Source organism: Sabethes cyaneus, chromosome 3, assembly GCF_943734655.1.
Source record: "Sabethes cyaneus chromosome 3, idSabCyanKW18_F2, whole genome shotgun sequence".
NCBI lineage: Eukaryota > Metazoa > Arthropoda > Insecta > Diptera > Culicidae > Sabethes > Sabethes cyaneus.
Genome location: NC_071355.1, coordinates 101,962,888 through 101,987,254, shown reverse-complemented (window position 1 = coordinate 101,987,254; position 24,367 = coordinate 101,962,888). Strand labels below are relative to the sequence as shown.

Here is a 24,367-nt window from a genome sequence, read left to right as displayed (position 1 = left end):
TCCGTGATTTTCTCCATCAGCTTAAGAAGCGTTGAAGTCAGACTTATCGGTCTGAAAGCCTTAGGCATGGTTTTGTCTTTTTTGCCAGCCTTAGGTATGAACACAACCCTTACTTTCCGCCAATTCTCTGGGATATACCCCAAAATGAAACTGGCTCGAAAGAGGTTGATGAGCTCGGACATTATAACACCGTCCGTTTTTTGTAAGAAAATGGGTAGAATACCATCCGGACCTGGAGATTTCATTGGTTCAAAAGAGCTGAGTGCCCAATTGATCGAGGCCTCCGTAAACAATCGGCGTGCAAGTAGAACCGAATCATTTGGCACATTGTGTAATGACCCATTCCACTGTTGCCCACCTATGTTTTGCCCAGTGGTCACTGTCGAACCAGGGAAGTGCGTGTTCATCAGAACTTCCAGAGTTTCCCTGGTGGTAACAGTGAGACTCCCATCCTCTTTTTTCAATTGCCCTAGACCATTGCAATGGTCCTTGGACATCGCTTTCTGCAGACGCGTAGCCTCTGGCAGAGTTTGAATGCTTTCGCAAAATTTAACTCGAGATTTCCTTTTGGCTTTGCGTAGCTCAGCGTTGTATTTGGTGAGGGAAGCTCTGTAGTCTTCCCAGTTAGACGTGATTTTGGCCCTGTTGAACAGACGCCTTGCCTTCCGATGGAGATTGCTAAGCGTCTCATTCCACCAGGGCACATCACGGCAAACTGTTCGCGTGTTTACGGGACAGTTTGTGTTATACGCGTCTGTGATCCTACATTGCAGGTCATTAGCGGCGATATCCAGCTCAACTGGAGTTCGTATATTATTGTGACAGGAATTACGTGAGGCAATCAGATGATCCCTAAAGGAACTCCAATTGGTTTTCCTCGGATTCCTGAATTGTTCTCTCTTTAGAGGATTAGCCTCGATGTCGAAAATGATATGTCTGTGGTCTGATGAACCAAGTTTCATCAGAGACATGCCAATTTTTGACTTTCTCAGCTATAGAGGCGCTACATAGAGTAAGGTCTAGGACCTCTTGTCTGATAGCGTTTATAAAGGTGGGGTCATTCCCTACATTGATTACATTGACATCGTTAGAAGTAAGATATTCAAGTAGGTACTCACCCCTGTTGTTTGTGTCCGAGCTGCCCCATATCGTGTGGTGCGCATTTGCGTCGCAGCCTATCACGTACGGCTTGTTGACTGCTCTGCAGTACCGCACAAGTTCAGCAACCTCGGGCGGTGGTATTTCGTCCTTGTCCCCTGGAAAGTAGGCGGACGCAACGACTATCTCCTGCTTCCCTCTAGTCGTCGGGACTACCACCGTAATGGCAACGACGTCGCGTTGGATGAATTCTGTAATTGGAGAAAATGTTATTCTCTTATTTAACAGAATGGCAGTCCTAGGCTTGGACTGTGTATTACAATAGATCAACTTACCATTAGCGCCGGATAGACCGAGGATCGTGGTATCGTTGATCCATGGCTCCTGGATCAGAGCAGCACTCAGCTGCTCTTTGGTGAACCTCCGGCATAGGACACTAGACGCGCCCTTGGCATGGTGGAGGTTCACCTGAATGCAGCGAAAGCTGCTCATTTGGAGGCAGGATTGCCGTTTTCAGCTTGATCCAGTACTGGATCGAGCCTTGGCGAACGGGTACCAGCAGCGTTTTCGCTGAGTTGAGCGGCTGGGTCGCTCACACCGGCAGGCTTCGGTTGCCGCAGGCGACAGGCCACAGATGTCCGACCCGCACTTAACGGCGGATTGAGCCTCTGAGGTCTGCTATCGACTGGTGATTGCTGCGTACGCCTCTTGCGAGGTTTTCGCGGCGCTCGCCTAGTCTTCGCAGGATTGCATTGTTTAGGTGGCGGCGGGGCACTTCCAGTGGGAAGTTCCGCACTTTCCACCCTCAACGTTGCAGGATTGCATTGTCTTGGTGGTGGCGGGGCGCTCCCAGAAGGGAGTTCCGCTCGTACCTTCCTCGACTTTGCAGCAGAGACTGTTGCGCCTGTGTTGATCAGACCTCTACCAACCTGTCGCATGCGTGCTTTGCCAAACATAAAATTTAGCGTAAAGCGCTGCTCAGTGATCTGACTTGCCGACTTTTGGTCAACCTCCATTAACAGTTCCACGGTATTTCCACGCACAATGCGACGGCGTATCTGCCACGCTTGCGTTGAAAAGCCGTCGTTCTGATTCTGGAGGAATCTCAGGATTTTCTCGTCCGTGGTACCGACACTGTCCTGGAAGTACCCTATGAAGGTGTGAGCCTTCGGCAGGTCCTTCGTGTCGTAGGCCCGTAGTTGTGCTCCTTCCCACGGGACGAGAGTAGATGCCGTTTGCTCCAGCCATTTGACCGTGTTCTGGTCAGAGCAAGCCAGTATCAAGTAGCCGTTCTTGAACTGGCAGCTCCTGAACTTGGGTCTAATGGCTGGAGTCTCCTGGTCAGCTATTTGATCCAGAAGAACGGCGCGGACAGTCTGGAGCTGATCCGTAGTGAGCAGGGAAACGGGATAATCAGCCGTAGTTATGGCTACACTGAAAGCATCCACCATTTCCCTGTAGGTGCACCCCGAGGATGGTTTTGGTGCCGAAGGACCCGCGCAGGCTCGACTGCGTGGTCTCTTTTTAGTGGGACCTTTGCTGCTGATGTTCGGCGACGCCGTATCAGCGGATCGTTGCCTTTTGGTAACGACAAGGTCCCGCTGGCTAGGCTGGCCGGCCGGCAGAAGGGCAAGTTCCTCCGCTTCGTCCTTTGAGTAGCCCTTGCTCCGATACCACTTCTGCCGTCGCCGTTGCGCTTTGGAGAGACGCTTGGCTACAACTCCGGAAGTCCCAGGTTGCCCCTTGACTTCAGGTAGCGTCACCGGATCGGGAAGGTTATCCGCGTCGCTTTCCGCATTCCCTGATGGCGAATTCAGGATCAGAGATGAAGCCGAGAGTTCTCCTTCCAGCGACATGCTGTCGAGGTTAAAGTCCTCTTCCATCCCTGTATCCATTACTTCGCCAGTATTGTCCGTGCCGATCGGACTGCGCACTTCCGGTCTACCGTCGTGCGCCACTTCTACACCTACTCCGGTGTTTATCACCAACTCTTGGGGGTCGTTGGTTGCCCCATCAATTATTGTTTCAAGGTTATCCATGGCGATGGTTGTACTCTGCTGGGGAGAAAATCAACGGTTCTTTACCAGCTTGGAACAGAGGGAGCAATATACTGCACAGGGTGCTCTGGTACCATGCAGGCTCCGTTCGACCTTGGGAAACTTTATTAGACCCCCCCAAGCATTCATCCCTAGGCACGGGTCGCGTTACACCGAGGATTGGGGTCCTCCTCCGCACTTTGCTCAGAATGTAGCATGCTCCTTGACTACTTGCTACATTGAGAGTAAAAGATTTTTACAAGATTTGCCGCGGAAGAGACTCGATGTGCAGTTCCGGATGGATCCACCATAAACTTACCATGGAGCCATCCGGAGCTGCAGACCGAGCGACAAATCTCAACACTCCTCCTTTATCCTGGCTTGTGACAGACAGCTCGGGTCCCGATCCAATTTCCCCATCACTTGTTCACTCTTTTTAGGGAGCCACCCGTGGCGGTTCATCAGCGAAGGTCCGTCACTGGCGGAGTTAGGGAGGGGTCTTAATTCACCATAGAAAAAATTCTTGTTTCCAAAAACACCCACATGTCAAATTTGGTTCCATTTGCTTGATTAGTTTTCGAGTTATGAGGAAATTTGTATTTCATTTGTATGGAAGCCCCCCCTCTTAAAAGGGAGAGAGGTTATTATTCCCCTCCTAAAGAGGGAAGGGGTCTCAATTCACCATAAAAAAAAAAATTGCCTACAAAAACACCCACATGCTAAATTTGGTTCCATTTGCTTGATTAGTTCTGGAGGTATGAGGAAATTTGTATTTCATTTGTATGGGAGCCTCCCCTCCTAAAGTAGGGAGGGGTCTTAATTCACCATAGAAAAAATTCTTGTCTCCAAAAACACCCACATATAAAATTTTGTTCCATTTGCTTGATTAGTTCTCGCGTTATGCAGAAATTTGTGTTTCATTTGTATGGGAGTCCCCTCTCAGTGGGGGGAGGCGTCTCTAACCATCATAGGAACCTTCCCTGCCCCCAAAACCCCCTATATGCAAATTTTCATGCCGATCGGCTCAGTAGTTTTCGATTCTATAAGGAACATTCGGGCAGACAAACAGAAATCCATTTTTATAGATATAGATTTGTATGGGAGCCTCCCCTCTTAGTGGGGTGACGGATCTCTAACCATCATAAGAACCTTCCCTGGTACCAAAAACCCCTGCATGAAAATTTTCACTACGATCGGTTCAGTAGTTTTCGATTCTATAAGGAACATACGGACAGACAGACAGAAATCCTTTTTTATAGGTATAGATAGAGCAATGAATTTTTTGTATTATTGCCAAAAATAGGCATGTTTACGTGTAATCACAAAATACATTCTCCATTTGTTAACAGCGATGAACAATCAGTGTGAGACAAGAGTTACCAAGTGAGTATTTGCGAGCGTATTCCATTCATATTTTTCTCACCAGTTTTTGCGTTGGCGATTCTTCGCGAGCGAATAGGATAAGACAGTGTTACCAATAGTCAAAATTCAAATCGCTGATAATGAGCTGGCGGTGAGCAATCATCGCTATGAAAATTAGAAACATTGCCAAAAGCCTTAGAAGGTGTCACACCGCATGAATATTTAAACCATGGTGAGTATAGTCTAGACTCACCATGATTCAAACCAACGAACATTCACTAGACGCGTGGCTCATTTATCGTATATATCGCGGTTGTAGAGAATCTAGATTGTATTTTGCCTCTAAATCAAATGTAGCTCGCTGCAAAAAGGACATCTATAGACAACGTATAATTTCTAAAAGGACTTGCCCCTTTAAATTTTGGCAATCAAAGCAGAGCGGTCTTGCGACGTGTTAAAATCACCGGCCAAGCTGAGATATTCTGATTGGATAAGGGTCTTGTTGAAGGAAATGAATCTTCAAGCAAAGGTCAAGGTGGAACAGGTTTTTCACTTGCAAAGCCGGTGGCCGGTCAATCCGGCAAACAGGCCGGTTTTCCGACGTATAAAGCCGGATTTGTATTTTTTGCCTGATTTTGTGATAAATTTATTAGCAATCCTGAACGGTGGATCATTGAAGATAGCTAGTTTTGCAGTATTGTCCACTAGCGTCAGAAGCAAGTAGTTGTCACTCAACAACTAGCTATCTTCAATAATTTACACGGGAAACTGTCAACCGACTCCTACTTTCTCTCTATGCCGGTTACATACTACTGGCGACTGTCCAACGCACATTACACAATCCTGGCAAACCTTCTAATATGCTGCAACCCCCCCCCCCGGCTTTTTTGATTTTTGAAAGGCAGGTCCCACCGGCTGGTTTCTGTAATTTTCAGACTTGGCAACCCCAGGGCCCGAAAGCGTCACCTTCAATTGCAAATCGTAGCCCAACAATAAGGCAATGGAAGTTTCGTTTTCATCTGAAGCAACACCGCTTCGCTATAAAACTAGCTTCAATCAGCGTTTCAAAACATTACTTTATCATGACAATCGGTTTTAAAGTTTTATTTGTACTTACTTTTCTATTGAACATAAAACATTCAGTAGCACACATATGCATATGCAAATGAACTCAATTTCAGTAACATTTCCTGTAATATATCGTATATTATAAAGTAGTCAACGTCGACAAATCGTGCTTGATTTTCTGAAGCTTGTTGAAAACGTTCTCTTCAACAAATGAAACAAGTCGCTTCATGTACGAAGTGAAGGTAAGAGAAAGTTAGCGTTATTAGTTCATTACAGTATAACGCAAGTTAAAAACAAAATTTATCATCATGCATATACGTTTGTTGAATTTTAGATAAGAAAAAATTGTTCATGTGGACAAACAGGATAGACGGGTAGGGTTGAGGCAGTGTCCACACTTGTGGGGAGGGGGCGATGTAAAAATTGATACTTTTCTGTCCACGTAGTATCTGAATGGTCCCTTATGTGAGCAAGAGTCGCACTGTCCGGTAAAAGTCTATCTAACGGACGCAAGCGTAAGGTTCGCTTTTGATTTTGATAAAACAAATTGTAATAGATTTAGTCAATCGGTTTGTATTTCATTTCCGTAGCTGCAAGGTTACCGAGGCTAATTTGACAAGCGAGTCGTCGTCAGTTCGAATCTCAGTAGGTCATGTGACTATAGCAAAGGTTTATTCCTCAGGACCCTCATTATCCTTCCTTGATGCTGAATTCTATATTACCCCGATGACTGTGCAAGTCTCTCTTGTTGTGTGTTGGTCAGAGAAACGCAATATGTCTTAGCCATATCACTCACTCAATAGCAGGCTTCATCTTGCTCATCTTATACATACAGAGGCAGAGATCTGCTTCTCACAACGATCAAGTGCTTTCGTTTTCTGTTCAACCGTTTCCTCTCCCTTCGAACGATGCCTGAATACTGTTTTCTCTTACGACCACTCATCTTGCGCAGAAGGAGCACAACGACAAGCAGAGCTAATATTTTCTTCGCACACTGGAGACACGAGACTATTCGCTCCGTGTCCCAAAAAGAATATGCGATAAGCAATTATATGGACTGGAACGATTTGCTCCGTGACCTTGAGAGCATGCATTTGGTAGGGCTCCAGCAGAAAAAGAAGAAGAAAACCAAACTGATGCTCCCTCGGCGGCAGAGCAAAGCAGCAAAGCACTGCAAAAGCAAAACAAAACTCGTCGCATCGGCTGCGCTTTGCTAATAAAACGCCGAGATTTGAGATTTTTTGCAGAGCACGGCAGAAGCCTGCTCAATGGCGATAACAATAAAAAGAAATGCAGTGCAGGTTACCGTGGACCCCCTTTCGTTTGACCGTTTTTAATCTGAACACTTTTTAATTTGAACCCCGCTGGTTTGCACAACGTGCAAATTAAAAATGGTTCAAATGTCATTCTCAACATGACATCATTTGCTTTTGCAGACAATGCAAACGCGATTTGTTTGTACGGATTTAACTTTCTAACGGGTAACGGCCATACGGTACACAGATAATATGGCTAGTCAGGGGGTGGCTTGTTAACATGCTTTGCCGAGAACCTAATTTAGTCCGCATGGCGCTCCTAAGAAACAGTCATCCCCAGAAGTAACGCGAAGGTAAGCGCGGTAAATCTTGCCATCAATACGGGCTCTTAGGAGTTGAGAACAGGAAATGGTTCTCTTAACCATGCACAACCTGGTGTGGGACTTTTTCGGTGGCGTAGTAGCAGCATAAATTCCAACTCAACATTTCCATTTGGAATAATCTCCATCCTTATTCCCTATAAGTATCGTATAGTACGTAGGAAATAGATTAAAAATCTTAGTGATAAGTACATACACGAACACTAACTGAACTCGCCCAGAACCAACCGACAACAGTGTATACTAATACGGTTGACATAAAGAACTCTAATAAAGCAAAAAAAAGACCGTGTAGACGGCCTTCGCTTTTGGAGCTCCAGAGCCGTATACAAAATTCGTTTTTAATTGGCAATATGCAAAATGTGTTCAGAATAGATTTCTTGACATTTTGATACACTCAGGTCTTTTTTTACACGGTTTGTTTTTTTCGATTACTCGAGAACGGTGCCACTAAGGAACTATTTGCAATCTACGTGAGGAATGTCCAGCCACTCCCAAATGTACTGAGAGATAAATTAATGGTTCCTAAGTTACCCGTTCTTAATATTCAAAAAACAAAACCGTGTAAAAAAGTACTTGAGTGTACTAATATCATAACAGTCTGACTATGCATTCAAAAGTTATCATCTTTCAAAAATAAAAGTTCCGTAAAATTCCGAAAATAATTAATGCGCGAATATTCCCTGTTTTACTTTCGAAGGAAAAGGACATCTAGAACAAAATAATTGACCTAAAAAAAATTCTATGAGTAAATTTCATGCATTATTTTAATTTTGTAATATATCTGAATTGAAAAAATATCTGGGCAGAGCGTTAGGCATGAAAAAAGGAAAAGAGAAATTGGACTTTTTCTTACCTGGCGCTCCTCTAGATAATTATTTTTGCATGAAAATCAGAACTAAAGGTTTTTTTGTGTACTTTCATGATAAAATAGTCATTAGCTTGATCGCATCGTTTTTACGGTGTTGCCCGTTAGAGGGTTAACGTGTTTAATGTGTATCACATTCCGTTTCCCAACAATTATGATAGAAATCTTTCCTGAGAATAAAATATTCGCTGCTTACAAAGCAGGGCGGCCAATTCATACAAGTTTCAGCATATTTAGGGTTGCTCAAATTAAAAATTAACCCCGTTAGTTTGCGTGAGGAATCTTTCAAACGAGCGGGGGTCCGTTGTATACAGTAAAGAACCGGGCGACAGGACCAGTGTTGCGAAGCCCACACTCGTGTGGTCTAATTTTCTCACCCACGCGTACTCATTCTAACAAACACACCGGCATAAGCATATCCCTTCCCTTCATAAAACTTCCGCTCTTATTTTTTCATGCACTGCAACAATTTTTTGCGACTGTGTGTTTACCTAAAAGCTGCAGTCGTCGCTCGTCGTTCGTCGTTGCAGCCCGGTAATCTGCTCTGCCCGCTATTCTGCTAATAACGATTACTCACGACGGCTCGTACTCCCGCTCGTGAGTAGAATCGAGGGCGAAGGTGAAGAAAAAAAAGTAATGCAAAATTTGTATCCCAGTCCGCCACCAGCCTCACGGCTCACGTGCAGTTGATTCCCCACGAATTTTTGACTTGGGAATAAGCAATGCCGGAAGACGATGTGAGGATGTGCGTGCGCGAGTGTATGGGTAGCAGAATATCTGCACACAGCACCGGCGGCGGTTTCTTTTACGCCTGGGTGTGCGGCGTAAGCGTTGAATGCTAAGTTTCTCATACTCTTTCATGTGGAGGTGCTTCATGAGCTAAAACTATATATAGCTATATAGTCACTCTAAATGGAGCTATGCTGGACGCTTCCTCTTTTGCCTTCCCTATTTCATACTCACAAACAGCCGACATCCAAATGGCCGAATTTCAACAACTGTCACAAAAGGCCGAAATTGTAGGGTCAGGTAGGGCAAGACGGGTCACCTAAGGAAAGTACCCGATGCGTTTTTCTACGAATTCAATTTTAAGCAGCTTATCATTTATTTAGATGGAATAAATGGAAATAAATGATGGAATAATCTCTTCCGAAAAAATTAAGTCCGATTTTTCGAGGATTATATATTTTTTGTGAATACATTTAAAAGACATGTCATTTTAAGCTTTCAAAAAGTAAGGGGCAAGATAGGTCAAAACACGGCCCTTTTGAGGGTATATGATGATACTTACTTACTTACTTAATCAGCTCCAGGCCGTGGTTTCCTCTGCTGTACGAAGAAGTCGTCTCCATTCTACTCGGTCCATGGCCGCAATTCGCCAGCCACGTAGTCTACGTAGGGTCCGCAGGTCGCCTTCCACTTGATCGATCCATCTTGCTCGCTGCGCGCCCCGCCGTCTCGTTCCAGTCGGATCGTTATTGAGAACTTTTTTAACCGGGCAGTCGTCCGACATCCTCACGACATGCCCAGCCCATCGCAGGCGACCGATTTTTGCAGTGGCAGCGATGGGTGGTTCCCTAAGCAGCTGATGCAATTCATGGTTCATTCGCCTCCTCCACGTTCCGTCTTCCATCTGCACTCCGCCGTAGATGGTGCGCAACACCTTCCGTTCGAAAACACTAAGGGCGCGTTGGTCCTCCACGAGCATAGTCCATGTCTCATGGCCGTAAAGGACTACCGGTCTAATCAGCGTCTTGTAGATTGTTAACTTCGTGCGGTGGCGAATTTTGTTCGATCGCAGCGTCCTACGGAGTCCAAAGTAGGCACGATTTCCTGCCATAATGCGTCTTTGTATTTCTCTGCTGGTGTCGTTGTCTGCGGTAACCAGTGAGCCCAGATACACGAACTCTTCTACCACCTCGATTTCATCACCGTCTAAATGAATTCGGGGAGGGAGGTCAGCATTCACTTCTTTAGAACCTCTTCCTTTCATGTATTTTGTTTTCGATACATTAATGACAAGTCCTATCCGTTTGGCTTCAGCTTTCAGTCCGATGTACGTTTCCGCCATCCTCTCAAAGGTACGTGTAATGATGTCAACGTCGTCAGCGAAACCAAGAAGCTGGACGAACTTCGTGAATATCGTGCCACTCGTGTCTATACCCGCTCTTCTTATCACACCCTCCAAAGCGATGTTAAACAGCAAACATGAAAGCCCATCACCTTGCCGTAACCCTCTTCGAGATCCAAAGGGACTCGAGACTGCCCCTGATACTCGAACAACACACATTACTCGATCCATCGTCGCCTTGACCAATCGCGTTAGTTTATCCGGAAATCCGTAGTAGTGCATAATCTGCCATAGCTGATCTCGATCGATCGTGTCGTACGCCGATTTGAAGTCGATGAATAAATGATGCGTGGGCACGTTGTATTCGCGACATTTCTGCAACACTTGCCGAAGCGCGAAAATCTGGTCCGTGGTGGCACGGGCACCCATGAATCCCGCTTGATATTGCCCCACGAACTCCTTTGCAAATGGTGATAGTCGACGACATAAAAGTTGGGAGAGTACCTTGTAGGCGGCGTTCAACAGTGTGATTGCGCGGTAATTGCAACAATCCAACTTGTCGCCCTTTTTGTAGATCGGACACACGATGCCTTCCGTCCACTCCTCCGGTAGTAGCTCATCCTCCCAAATCTTGACAATGACCCAGTGCAGCGCTCTAGCCAGTGCGTCACCACCGTATTTCAGCAGCTCGCCGGGTAGCTGATCAGCCCCAGCCGCTTTATTGTTCTTCAGCCGACCGATCTCTTCTGCTACCTCCTGGAGGTCAGGGGCTGGTATTCTGTCGTCTTCTGCACGTGCTCCAAGATCTATTGCCATATCGTCACCTCCATGTTCAGCTACATCGCTGTTAAGGTGCTCGTCATAATACTGCTTCCACCTCTCGATCACCTCACGTTCGTTCGTGAGAAGATTACCGTCTGAGTCTCGACACATATCGGCCTGCGGCACATGGCCTTTGCGCGAGCGGTTTAACTTCTCGTAGAACCTCCGTTTATCGTTAGCACGGTACAGTTCTTCCAGGGTATATGATGATATTGCTGCTGTAGTCGACAAGAAGCAGAATGCGATTCTACTGTTGCTCGATTTCTCCAAAGCTTTCGACACTATATCACATCGGTATTTGTGTTACAAATTGGCGTCTCGTTTTCAATTTCGGAATTCTGCTGCTAAGCTCATCGAATCCTATCTTATGGGAAGAACCCAGGCAGTGTATTGCGGGAACTCTAATTCGTGTAAGCTGGCCGTGTCGTCGGGTGTACCACAGGGATCTGTTCTTGGTCCACTGCTCTTCTCTATTTACATTAACGATCTACCTAATGTACTTAGACATACCAGTGTGCAAATGTTTGCAGATGATGTTCAGTTGACATGCATCAGATCCGATGTAGCTGTACAAGAATTGATTCAACTTGCCAATCAGGACCTACTGCACTTAGCAAATTGGGCGAGGAAAAATTCTTTAAAATTAAATCCTGCAAAAACTAAAGCAATGTTATTCGGACCAAGGCAAACACCTGTATCAACACTACCAGGAATATCTCTTGAAGGTCACCGTGTCGAGCTAAGCAGTGAAGCCAACAACCTTGGACTTTGTTTTCAAGATAATCTTGAGTGGGATAGAGCAGTCTCTATAAAATGCGGTAAAATCTACTCCTGTCTTCGTACTTTAAGGACGACGTCCTCGTGTTTACCAGAACATACTAAGCTGCAACTCTTCAAGTCCTTAATTTTACCACATTTTATTTTTTGTGATATTGTACTCTTAAACATGAGTGCTGCTATGGCTTCGAAATTGGAAGTGGCCCTAAACGACTGCACCAGATACGTGTACAACATTAATCGCCGAACGTCGGTACGTCATTTGCAGAAACAGCTTTTGGGGCGTCCTTTCCGATGTTTCTATGCTTTGAGAGCATGCTTGTTTCTGCACAAAATCATAAATCGTCGTGCCCCGAATTATCTTTTTGACAAGCTGACTTTATCACGAAGCCGAAGGACCAACAACCTGGTGATTCCGTCTCATTCTACAGCGAAATACGGAGGAACTTTCTTTGTGAGGTGTGTGGCGTATTGGAACATGTTACCTCCAGAATTGAAGCTGTTGAGCTCGGAAGTAATGTTTAAGAGAGGCTGCTTGATATTTTTCAACCAATAATTATTTTAGTATAGTTCAGTTAGTCATTGTGTTGTTAGTTATTATTATATTTCGTGATCTTATCGTGAATGGCCATAAAAAGACTTTGTCTTATGTCATGTATTTGTGTAGAATAAATAACTAAATAAAATAAATAAATAAAATGCGGGGTAAAATAGGTCACCTTACAAAAAGCGCATTTTTTATCGAAACCCTTTACAGAAACAAAAATTATTCATTGTTACTGCAGAAAAACGGCTTATATATTTCAAAATTGGCGACAAAAATAAATAAAACGAAACAAAATAAAAATTATATCAGACAAAAAGTGAAATGTCGGAAAACTAACCTTTTGCCGCATTAACTGTTTTGTGGATAAAATATATGCCGGGTCAGCTAAAAACTAGTCACTTATTTAATAACAACAATAAATAAACTCAAAAATATAGATATATGGACAAACATAGGGTGCCACATAAGTCTTTTTCAATGTGACCCATCTTGCCCCTATTGAGCTGGTAGAATAAAATACATGTTTATTTAAAACTTTTGTAGTATATGACAAATTTTGTTATCCTATGTGGTTTTAGAAATGATAGGAGCGCAAGAACATTACTTTATTAGGTACTAGAGTAGGATTTCGAATTTGGCAATAAATGCGTGTCGCCTATGTTGCCAAAATCGAGACCCTTTTTCGATTTGAAAAAAATTAATGTAAATGCATTAGAAGTTGACTAAATATCCTTAATCAACGATTGCAACCATTTTATGTTTAAAAAGTCCGACAAGAGCTATCCGTCCGGTACAAATAAATTATTGACACCCTGCGGTACGACGTAGTCCTACGGCAATAAAAATATTATTCGAAGCCACATAACTTTTTTTCATGAACATACTAAGGGCATCATTTTTTCGTCATTTAAAGTATGTATGCGGAAACTGATTGATATTTAAGCATATTTTTGGAAGTGAAATATCATGCGTTGCCAAAAATGAATACTTTTGCTGTCAAAATCGAACCACGGCAAAATCGAATCATGCCAAATTCGAAATCCAACTTTATATGAATCGTTGGCTTGGATTAAGCTAAAACTTTCATGTTAATGCAACTGACCTATCTTGCCCCGTGAACCGTCTTGCCCCACCTTACCCTATTTGGCCGAATTACGAAAGGCCGAATCATGAAAGGCCAAACTACTATTTGGCTGAGTCCCAAAAGCCTCAACATGAAAAGGCGAATTTTATTCGCCTTTGTTTAGCATTTAATAAAAATGCAACTGCGTCAACAAATTTTTTATTACTCATTCTGTAAGTATTTACACATTTTTAATAGATTTTTTCATCTATTTCTCTTCGCGAATCTGGAACGTTCCCCTGAAGAACTCTTATAAGATGCAAGACCTATTTACCGTGTCAGTAGCAAATATTTTCAAGAATATTCAGGGCAAGACGGCCGCAGGCAGCGAGTGTTCGTCGGTTTCCCGCCGTCCTAAGCGCGGCCACTGTGGAGGGTAGTCCCCCGCCCACAGGAGCCACTTCTATTTAGGTGCATGTATTTTTCTAGGTTTACTGACCAGTAAAAATTATCCCATAGTTGAGTCCGAACTAGCGACGCGAGTAAGGACAGCATATATCCCACATTTATGCAGGTTGAAGGCCGTGAATATTTTCGGTCGAATATGACATTCGGCCATTATATCTATTATGCCATTTGTTGTTTCGGCCATTCGAAGGTAATCCGTGATATGACCCCCTATCATATCCAGGTGTAGTGGTTAGCATTCACGCCTCTCATACCGATGATCTGGGTTTAAATTCTAACCCCAGCGAAGTCCGAATAACTCAAACTGTTAAAGTGACTATAATCAAATAATAAAAAAACGTGTATGTGATACAATACAATAGTATGCTAATTTACATTTTCTGTTGTCTGTATAGTAGTTCGAGACATGTCGTCAATACCAAGCGCTGCCCCAACCAGTGCTGATGCCTGTCTTAGCATTGTACACTCGTTGATGTGCCACCGGCAAGGCGGGGAAAGTGAGGGATTTGCCAAAAGAGCTATTGAATCTTTGGTAAAAAAGCTAAAGGAAAAGCGTGATGAACTTGACTCATTGATTACTGCCATCACAACTAATGGAGCACATCCAAGCAAATGCGTGACAATTCAACGTACTTTAGACGGGAGATTACAGGTAGTGTAGCTTATCTAACCATTAGAAGATTAAATTATTTTTACTAAACTTATTATGCAGGTTGCCGGACGTAAAGGATTTCCGCACGTTATTTATGCTCGTATCTGGCGTTGGCCAGATTTACACAAAAACGAACTTAAGCACGTTAAGTATTGTCAGTTTGCTTTCGATCTCAAATGCGATTCTGTATGTGTCAATCCGTACCATTACGAGCGCGTAGTTTCTCCTGGCATAGGTAGTATTGCAAACAAAATAAACTGTGCACGTTTACTCATTTTGTTTCTTTTTCTTGTTTATTAGATCTCTCCGGATTGACATTACAGGCTGGCCCCAATCGCCTTATAAAAGACGAATATACTCCTGGATCTGTCAGCTCGGGATCGATGGATATTGATGGAAATGAAATCGGAACTATTCAACACCATCCCTCGTTGGTACCCGGTTCTGGATATGCAATTGGCCTCCATCAACCAGTTCCAGGTATCTATCGCAAATTATTAAATCGACACCACGTTATCCGTTATCCTGAAATTATATGATTTTTTATGTCACCTACTATTTTCCATTTTGTAATAATGTCATCATTAGTTCTGTCATTAGTTTCTTTTCTTTTCGTTGTGTTTATTTATTTTTTCCGTAACGAAAATTAGATCCGTCACAAATTGGTGGTATGTTTCCTCCACCACCGGGCAGCGGCCCTCGGTCAATACCAAAACTCGAGCCACCCGAATCTCGAAACAGCAATGGCAGCTGGATAGGTAGCCAAAGCTCATCCTCCACAGCGGCGGCTAGCTCTACTTCACTCAATCGGCTCTCATCGTCCCTGCCGCACTGTAAGCGATCGTATTCATGTTTCAGCAATAATTCGGTTGCCTCACTATCCAATAACAATTGAACTTCGAGCCAGTATAACTTGCGTTTCGGCTTGTTATTAGAAAATCAACCGTTACAAGAAAACAAGTTTTATGTTCAGAATTATTTTAATTTAATTATTTTTTTCTAAAGTTTAAATGGAGCTAGTCGACAAAAAATTCAAAAAAAAAAATGTTTTGTGCACTTTTCCACCTGATAGCACATTTATAATAATCCGAATAAGGATAGTGTATGAAAAAATCTTGCGTTAAGATAACAATAATGTACATGTATGTTATTTTTGTGACGATATACCTACTGCCCGTTCCCATCTGAAACCCTTACTTGATACCGTTAACTCTAACATCCTATGATAAATAATAGAGCTTTACTACATCGTAAAACTCGTTAATCTTCAGAGTAATTGAGGTAATTTGGTGCATATCCATAAAGGGGATTAGCAATGAGAGGTACTTGAATTTTTTTATTACGTAGGAGGGCGACAAGGGTACCCGGGTACCTACCCATAATTTGCTATGTTCATAACTTTGGCTATTTTGAACCGATTTGGATGAAACCAGTGGCATTTGATTCGTACATTTATCTAGTTTTGATTAGATAAAACATTTGGCCATCAAATGACAAGTAGTTCCCGGGCACCGGTAACTCCGGAGCAACCTCCGGTAAAAGGTGAGAGCCGCTTGTTTTGAAAGAATATCAGCTTTCAGCAAAGTTATCAGCTTTGAACTTGACATTGTGGACCCTGTTTCCAGCTAATGATATAAACTGATCACTTTAGATCGCATTGGCCTGTAGACTGGCGACCCATGACCCCCCAGGAACCTACTTCGGAATGGCCTACCTGATCCACCTCATTATATGAAATAGTTCACTGTATGAATTTCTAGAGTTTTGATATCCGCATGACTGACGTTTCTGCAATACAATCAGTTCTCTACCTCACAGCGGACACTGTCGGAATTCCGGATTTTCGGGTCCTATATGTCTTTTAATGGCCAAATGACAACTATTTCATCAAAATCGGTTTAAAATTGTTGTTGTTATGACAATATCAATTTTGGGTACTCGGGTACCCTTGTCGCCCTGCTAAAGGTGGTTTTTTTGTCGCACACATAACAGTTAATGCGAATTCACTGACATACTCATTGCTAAATGTCAGCGTATATTTCGAGGAACATTTACTGCTTGCTTTAACTAGTAATTGCTTTAAATCGATAAATAATTTAAAAAAAAGATCATTGCATGCAACATATTTTTGCTGCATCGAATAGAAAAACATGCAATGTAGTATGCCCACATGAATTTCACTGAAAAAAACGCGATTTATGGCAGAGCACTCGCGAGTCGCGACTGCAACCGCACTCTCTGAAATGTTCTTTTACTGCAAAAGGATTAAACAAAGGTAGACGAAAAACTAAAAAATTATTTTTCTGTAAACATTTTAATTACAAAGCTTAGCTCGTTAATAGTTTTAAAGAAAAAAAACATAAAATTATATAAGTATTCATAAAATATGATATTATGATGGCAGCGCCGCGTCAGTCATTTCGCAAGCCGCTGGAATACAAGTGCATTTTTTCATCCATTAACTTTTATCGGTTCGTTATAAAGTTTGTATCAAAATAAGCGAAAAAGTCTAAAATACATAATGCAAAATTTTTGTCAAGTTTTTGACGGCGAACTCCATAAATTGTTTTTAAAGTAATAGATATTCTACTAATTTTTGTTTCGCAAAAGCGTCCGTTCTAGGAAACCCAGTAAACCTGCCTAGTACTGGTGGTTTGCGCCCGCCACCTGCCCCTCAAACTCAGGGGCCGCAAGGATCTGTCCAATCGAATTCTCAAATGACAAATGGGGGAAGTGGACTAATTGGTAGTGCATCGCAACCAAATTTATTGAATGCCGAAGGACAAGCACAGTACTACAATAATACAGTTGATGCTCCTCTTAGCTGTGATTCTCAATTGGGACAAAACCTTGGCGTGCAAGGATCCATTCCTGCAGCTTCGCCAGTATCGCCTCATCTCCAGCAAAATGGCTATGTTCAAGCATCTGGCAGTCAACAGCAACAACAATCACAACAACAGCAACATCAATCCTCTGTTCAGGGACAATACGGCCAACATCAGGCCGGATCAGTTACATGGTCTGGTTCCAACACGTTAACCTATACGCAATCCATTCAACCTCCTGCACCAGATCCTCGCTCACACACTGGCCATTCACAATATTGGCAGCATGGTGGCGGATCTGGTACTAGTAGTTCTAGCTCTGGTCAGATACAGGATGTTCCTGGCCAACCACGGCTTCTTTCACGGCAGCCAGCCCCAGAGTACTGGTGTTCTGTCGCATATTTCGAACTTGATACTCAGGTTGGTGAAATGTTCAAAGTACCCTCAAACAGGCCTAATGTAACTGTTGATGGATATGTCGATCCATCGGGCGGAAATCGATTTTGTTTGGGTGCATTGAGTAATGTTCATCGAACTGAGCAAAGTGAAAAGGCAAGGTAAGTTTTTATTTATTTATTTATTATTATTAACGTCAATAGGTAAAATATCACTCCAATGACAGAATTAACTAACTAACGTACCATGAGGTCGCCATTCGCCGCTCAGCTCCAATTACTGCTCATTTCAAACAAAAAATGCTTATATCTTTTTAAAATGGTTCATTATTGCAAAAACTATTGACAAACGATAATTTTGTATGTTTAATGATACGAATTAAACATAAATTTCACTATATTCATAAAGGATCACTTCCAAAATAAATAATCTTTATAGTGAGGAGCGAAAAACGACATTTTGATCGCGTCTTTATTAAGACCGAGTGCAAATGACTAAATTAATGATTAGCTCAAGCGAATTTGTTGCGTTGGGTCTTTAGAAACTATTCTACTATATAACCTGAAATAAGTCAACAGTATTTATATTAGCGTTCTATTCTGCTATAAATGCCAAACCCAAAACAAGGGTCAAAATGCGGGTTTTATTTAGGGGCCGTGCAATAAATACGTAAGGGCTTTTTCCTCATTTTTGAACCCCCCCCCCCCCCCCCCCCTCCCCCCTATATAAGATTTTGTAAGATTTCGGTCAATCCCTACTCCCCCCGTAAAAAATCTTAGTAAGATTTTTTGAAACATCAAAATTAAAGTTTTATTTAAAAAGTTAGGCATTGAAAAAATATTGAAACAGTGAACAACGTTCAAACAAGTTCATAAAATCTAGGATTCAAACAAATTCATAAAAAAAAACAATATCAATTATCTGTTATAAATCTCTTTATGGCCCACTCACGAACAGAACGTATTTCAGCATTAAGGTTGTTAATAAATGTATGCGCTGAAACTCACTAGCGTTCACTTAATTCGCATTGATCCACTCTAAATCGTCTGAACACGTGTCCTTGTCAAGTAGCGTACAAAGAACTTCTTTGCCTCTTCTAGATGACACGCGACGTGGTCTTATCTTGGTATTGGTACTGCATTGCGTCTAATGTACAGATCTGTAATGACCATCCACGGTTTCCTTTGAAGCAAAATACTGACCCCAGTCTGGTCACACGCAGCTCTGGAACAAGTAGGTCGACTGCTGTTTCCCTGATTTGGCAAGGCTAAAATACTTAGCAGGTTGCTCCGCATTTCGTTGCAGCATGAAGGATTTCGACACTTCACAACTTAACTCATCAATTTAAAATCTTTTGTAACAAGTAACATGAGTTGCTATTAAAAAATATCAATTTTTCATAATTTTTTCGTGTATGAAAATCTTACGTAAGAAATGATTAAACCCCCCTCCCCCCCAAATAAGATTTTGCAGAATCCCCCTCCCCCCATTATGCCTTACGTAATTCATGTACGGCCCCTTATTTGGTAACAGTAAAAAATATGAGCAGTAAATGGATCCCATATGGGCGGTGAATGGATCAGCATATTTCAAGTGAGCGGTAAAAGGGGCCATGAGACTGCATTACTTTAAAAAAAAAGTCACTAAATATTTAATTAGAAACCAAGTATTTTTTTCTTTTTTTTTTAATATTAATGCCTGACCGCATTTCAAGGTCAAAGACTAAAACACGAGTTTGGTCAATTTTTTCTTGTAAACACAACTGTTTTCTCTATCTTATGACGCAAATTGGGTTTCGATGGACCTCAATTTAGATTTGCTATGGACAAACTAACTTAAAATCGTTTTTAAATGAGTGTTAGATGGCGAAAATACAGATAAGGTCGGCATTCACCGCTCAGCTCCATTTACCGCTAATTTCAAACAAAAAATGCTTACCGTGGAGGCACCAAATTTGACGAGGTTAAGAAATTTTCAATTTTAAACATTAATTACAAAATAATAGTTTGGCCATTAAAGTCTAGGTTTTGCACAGTAATAGTTAGATTAGCAAAGAATATGTAAAATATAAACAAACAGTAAATATGTATTGAATTCTTTATATTTTGTCAAGTTTTTGTGTGACGCTCGGGGTTCCTAAATTGACGCATGAATTTTGCAACGTGCCTTATTTGACGCGAAATGTTCCTTATTTGACGCACTTGAAAAATCAATATAATTTAACAGAAAAGGCGATGTATTCTGTATTTTAGATAACTGCGCATTATTTTAAATAGTTACACAAGGTTTTCGTTATTTGTGTGGTATATTTCACCCCAGTTTTTGCGAAAATGTCGGGAGAATTGGGACAACCGATATGTTTATATTGCAACCACAACCAGGCTATCCAGAAATCTGCTATAATCTGTGTTTAACAATGAAAATTGTGGAAATGACTTCTAAAACAGCTTTACATTGTTTTGAACGACAGCTAGGAAAGTGTCAAGATTCAGGGTATCGCAGGAAAAACTAAATTGGCCGCTTACCGGAAATTGCAGGATTGGATCGGCCAGACAAGCGTAAAAAGTATCCTAGTTTAACCTAAACGAATATTTTTGATTGCCCTACCCGTTTGGGGAACTTGATTTTACTCATAAGCAAAACAAGAACTTTTTCGGTTCAGTGTATTGAACGTTGATAGCTGTGTTTTTACCACCCGCTAAGTTTTCGATATTATTTTACTTGTTTATCGTTTGTTTTATTGTTTTTTCTTTGTGAAGAGTGCTAACGAAGATTGCCTGTGGCGTTTTTCAATAGTAATTTTAATAATCGAACACAATCGAAGTGATTCTACGAGCTTTTAAGTGATCTTGTTCGACTGTTTTGTTTACATCTTGTACGAAGCCAGTGCCAGTGCTACACGGAAATAAATCTGCACGCTGCGTGTACCTGCTGTCAGAGTGATCCTAAGGGCATCCATATCGGCGGTCGCATACCGTACACTCTAACAAGAATCGATATTTTTCGAGTCAATATGACCAACTGTTCCGCTTGTGACCGCTGTGCTAAAACACTGAAAAAAGCAGATGATCATATTACATGTATGGGTTTTTGCGACCAAGCCTGCCATGTCCGGTGCGCTGGTTTCAACGGCCCATTTTCGAAGATTCTCCACGAAAACCCCAACCTATTCTGGATGTGTGACGAGTGCGTAAAACTAATGAAGTTTGCGCGCTTCAAAAGTGTGGTTTCGTCTCTCGGAAATGTCATCTCTACCGTCATCGAGGGGCAAATAAATGGAATCTCGGAACTCAAAGACGAAATTGTCAGGAATAACCATCAGGTTGCAAAACTTGCCGACAAGGTCAATGCTGCAACCCCGATGCGGATACCGGACCGCGATCGTCCTTCAAAACGTCGCCGAGGTGACTCGGTGACTCCGAATAAACCGGCCACCGGAACGAGGCCCGTCGAGAACCGTGATAAGCTTGTGGTCAGTTCCCCACCCAATTTATTCTGGGTGTACTTGTCGCGTTTCCACCCCACCGTGACCACTGACGTTGTCGAAGGACTAGTTCGGGATGGCCTACAGATTCGGGATGCCATTCGAGTTGTTCCCTTAGTAAAAAAGGGTACTGACCTCCAGTCGCTAAATTTCGTGTCCTTCAAGGTTGGCATTCCCTTGAAATACAAAGCTGCGGCCTTGACCCCCGACTGTTGGCCACAAGGAATCGCTTTTAGGGAATTCGACGACGCTCGTTCGAATTCAGCGGTATGGCTTCCCCCTATTCCCACCGCTCCGCCTGCAACTCCAGCCGTTAAACCACCCGGTAACTCTGCTGTCGACACCTTATCCGTGACTCCGATGGCGCTGGACTCTCCAGCCCCTTTAGAGCCGTCGACTTCAGACGCCTAGTTGCTGAAATTCAGGCGATACCGGAATGCATCGAGTACAGCATCATGGAAGCCCCCAACCCCCCCGCCGCAGTCAAGATATTCCCGCCAGCGTACATCAGTCGTTCCGGTCCTGTGTACGGGTGCGGGAGCCAGGGCTTCCAGACACCCATCCTCGGCAAGTATATCACGCTGAACCGCTATTTCTCTGCTGATGCAGTTTACGTTTCCAGTTCTTCAACTACCGGCTTACCGATCCTCGAAGTTCAGCCAGCTGATTTCCGCCGGCTCGACGCTCCTGCCAGTTTCAGTCAACCAACTTACACCGGAACACCGGGATGCACTGTTGTTGGCACCATGGACGCCCCCGACCTCCCTGCCGCAGTCAAGTCATTCCAGCCAGCGACCAGCAGCCGTCCCGGTCCTGCGTGCGGGAGCAGCGGACGGGGCGTCCAAAACCCCCTGCCAGGCAAGTTCGTAATTATTGATTCCCGCCCCACTGGTGATCCGTACTCTGCTTCCAGTCCTTCGCTTCGCAACCAGGAACCGTACAACCGCACAGAACCCCAACATATTCACTGCTACTACCAAAATGTGGGTGGCATGAACACGAGTGCTGTTGACTATCTGCTCGCCTGCTCCGACAGTCCGTACGAGATAATCGTATTGACCGAAACCTGGCTTGACAATCGTACGTGCTCTCGGCAGATATTTGGGCCTAATTATGAGGTGTTCCGTTGCGACCGCAGCATACACAATAGTCGCAAAAGCACAGGAGGTGGCGTCTCGATAGCAGTCCATCACCAGTTCAAAGCGTCTATCGTCGAAAATGACAACTGGCTGCCCGTCGAGCAAGTGTGGGTGACGGTAAAGCTTGCAGACCGGAGGTTATTCTTGTGTGCACTGTATCTGCCTCCTGATCGCATCCGCGATCCCGTTATTTTGAATGCTCATATGAATTCAGTTACTGCAATAGCTTCAATGGCGTCTCCAGTAGACGAGATAATAGTTATGGGCGATTTCAACCTGCCTGGGTTAAAGTGGCGCGGACGAGGCAATGGTTTCATGTACGTTGACTCTAGCTCGTCGTCTCTATCCCCACTCACTAACTAGTTACTCGACTGCTACAGCACTGCCACCATGCAACAAGTTAACAACATTGCTAACGAAAACGGTCGCTTTCTCGATTTATGCTTTGCTAGTGTGCAAGTTCAGGCTCCCGAAATAGCGATGGCTCCTTCACCTCTAGTTAAGGACGTTCCACATCATCCACCCTTGCTGGTTACTATCCGTCAACAAATACGTCTTGACGTGACTAGTGCACCACCGATCGTCTACTATGATTTCGCCCGTGCGGACTTCAGGGAAATCCAAAGAACCCTGACTAGCATCAATTGGGATGCAGTTTTGGACAAGGATGATGTTAATTCTGCCGCAATGACTTTCTCCAACATCCTGAACTACGCTATCGATCGACATGTCCCAAAAAGAACCATGCCCGCTCTGAAGCAGATACCCTGGGTAAACGCTATGTTACGACGTCTGAAATCCGAGAGAAAGACCGCTCTCAAGAAATTTTCAAAATATCGAACGTTGCCACTCCGTAACCACTACTTGTCGATCAACACGCGTTACAAACGATTGAGTCGCTCCTGTTTCCGGAATTACCTGAGCAACATCGAACGTAGACTGAAAAGGAATCCCAAATCCTTTTGGAAGCACGTCAACGAACAGCGGAAGGACAACGGGCTTCCTTCGGTAATGTTCCTGGGTAGTGAAACTGCCAGTAACACAGAACAGATTTCCCAATTATTCGCGCGGAAATTCTCCAGCGTATTTACTGACGAAAGATTGACAAGAGAAGAAATTTCCGCAGCCATCCAGTGCGTCCCCGTACTTAGCAATTGCTTAACTCACCTTTCCATCGACGACGCGATGGTCATATCAGCCGCCGCGAAGCTAAAATCCTCTCGTTCTTCTGGACCGGATGGTATTCCGTCTGTTCTGCTGAAACAGTGTATCAACGCCTTGGCTGCTCCGATGAGCCACCTGTTCAGTTTATCAATCAGTACAGGTGTCTTCCCAACAATATGGAAATCGGCATACATGTTTCCTGTTCATAAAAAGGGGAATAGGAGAAATGTGAATAACTATCGCGGCATCTCTGCACTAAACTCAATATCAAAACTGTTCGAGCTTGTTGTGTATGCACCTGTATTTGCATTCTTTAAGCAATATGTCGTAGACGATCAACACGGCTTTATGCCCCAGCGGTCCACGACAACCAGTCTTCTAACTCTTACGTCCGACGTGATAAAAAGTTTCGACGACCGGTCGCAGACGGACGTTATTTACACGGACCTTTCCGCTGCTTTCGACAAATTGAACCATCGAATCGCCATCGCCAAACTGGACAAACTCGGAATCGGAGGCTCGTTGCTACGATGGTTTAATTCCTACCTCTCCGATCGCCACCTAGAAGTTAGTATCGACGGGTTCACCTCCAGACCTTTCACTGCTAGTTCTGGAATTCCACAAGGTAGCCATCTCGGACCTTTGGTTTTCCTCATCTACTTCAACGATGTCAACTTCCTGCTTAAATGCCCGCGACTCTCTTTTGCCGACGATCTGAAGCTGTATGCTAAAGTCGATAGTCCGTCCGACGCCGCGTTCCTGCAAGAGCAGCTGCTGATTTTTGCAAAATGGTGCACAGACAACCGCATGCTGCTAAATTCCGACAAATGTGAAATAATTACATTCTCAAGGAAATTGAACCCTCTCGTTTTCGACTACATTCTATCAGAC

The 24,367-nt window shown here is 43.4% G+C and overlaps 1 protein-coding gene across 3 annotated transcripts in view; it reads left to right on the top strand.

The window, feature by feature from the left end:
* LOC128741284 (mothers against decapentaplegic homolog 4) overlaps positions 1-24,367 on the top strand; it is a 62,876-nt gene that overhangs the window by 17,767 nt on the left and 20,742 nt on the right. Inside the window, exons 2-6 of one of the 3 annotated variants that reach the window (XM_053836985.1) lie at positions 14,215-14,468; positions 14,529-14,703; positions 14,769-14,948; positions 15,119-15,301; positions 17,079-17,850. In XM_053836985.1, coding sequence (XP_053692960.1) covers positions 14,215-14,468; positions 14,529-14,703; positions 14,769-14,948; positions 15,119-15,301; positions 17,079-17,850 — 1,564 coding nt within the window. Of the gene's footprint in view, positions 1-14,211; positions 14,469-14,528; positions 14,704-14,768; positions 14,949-15,118; positions 15,302-17,078; positions 17,851-24,367 lie in introns of all 3 variants that reach the window. The other 2 variants (XM_053836984.1, XM_053836986.1) reach the window with 2 other exon arrangements.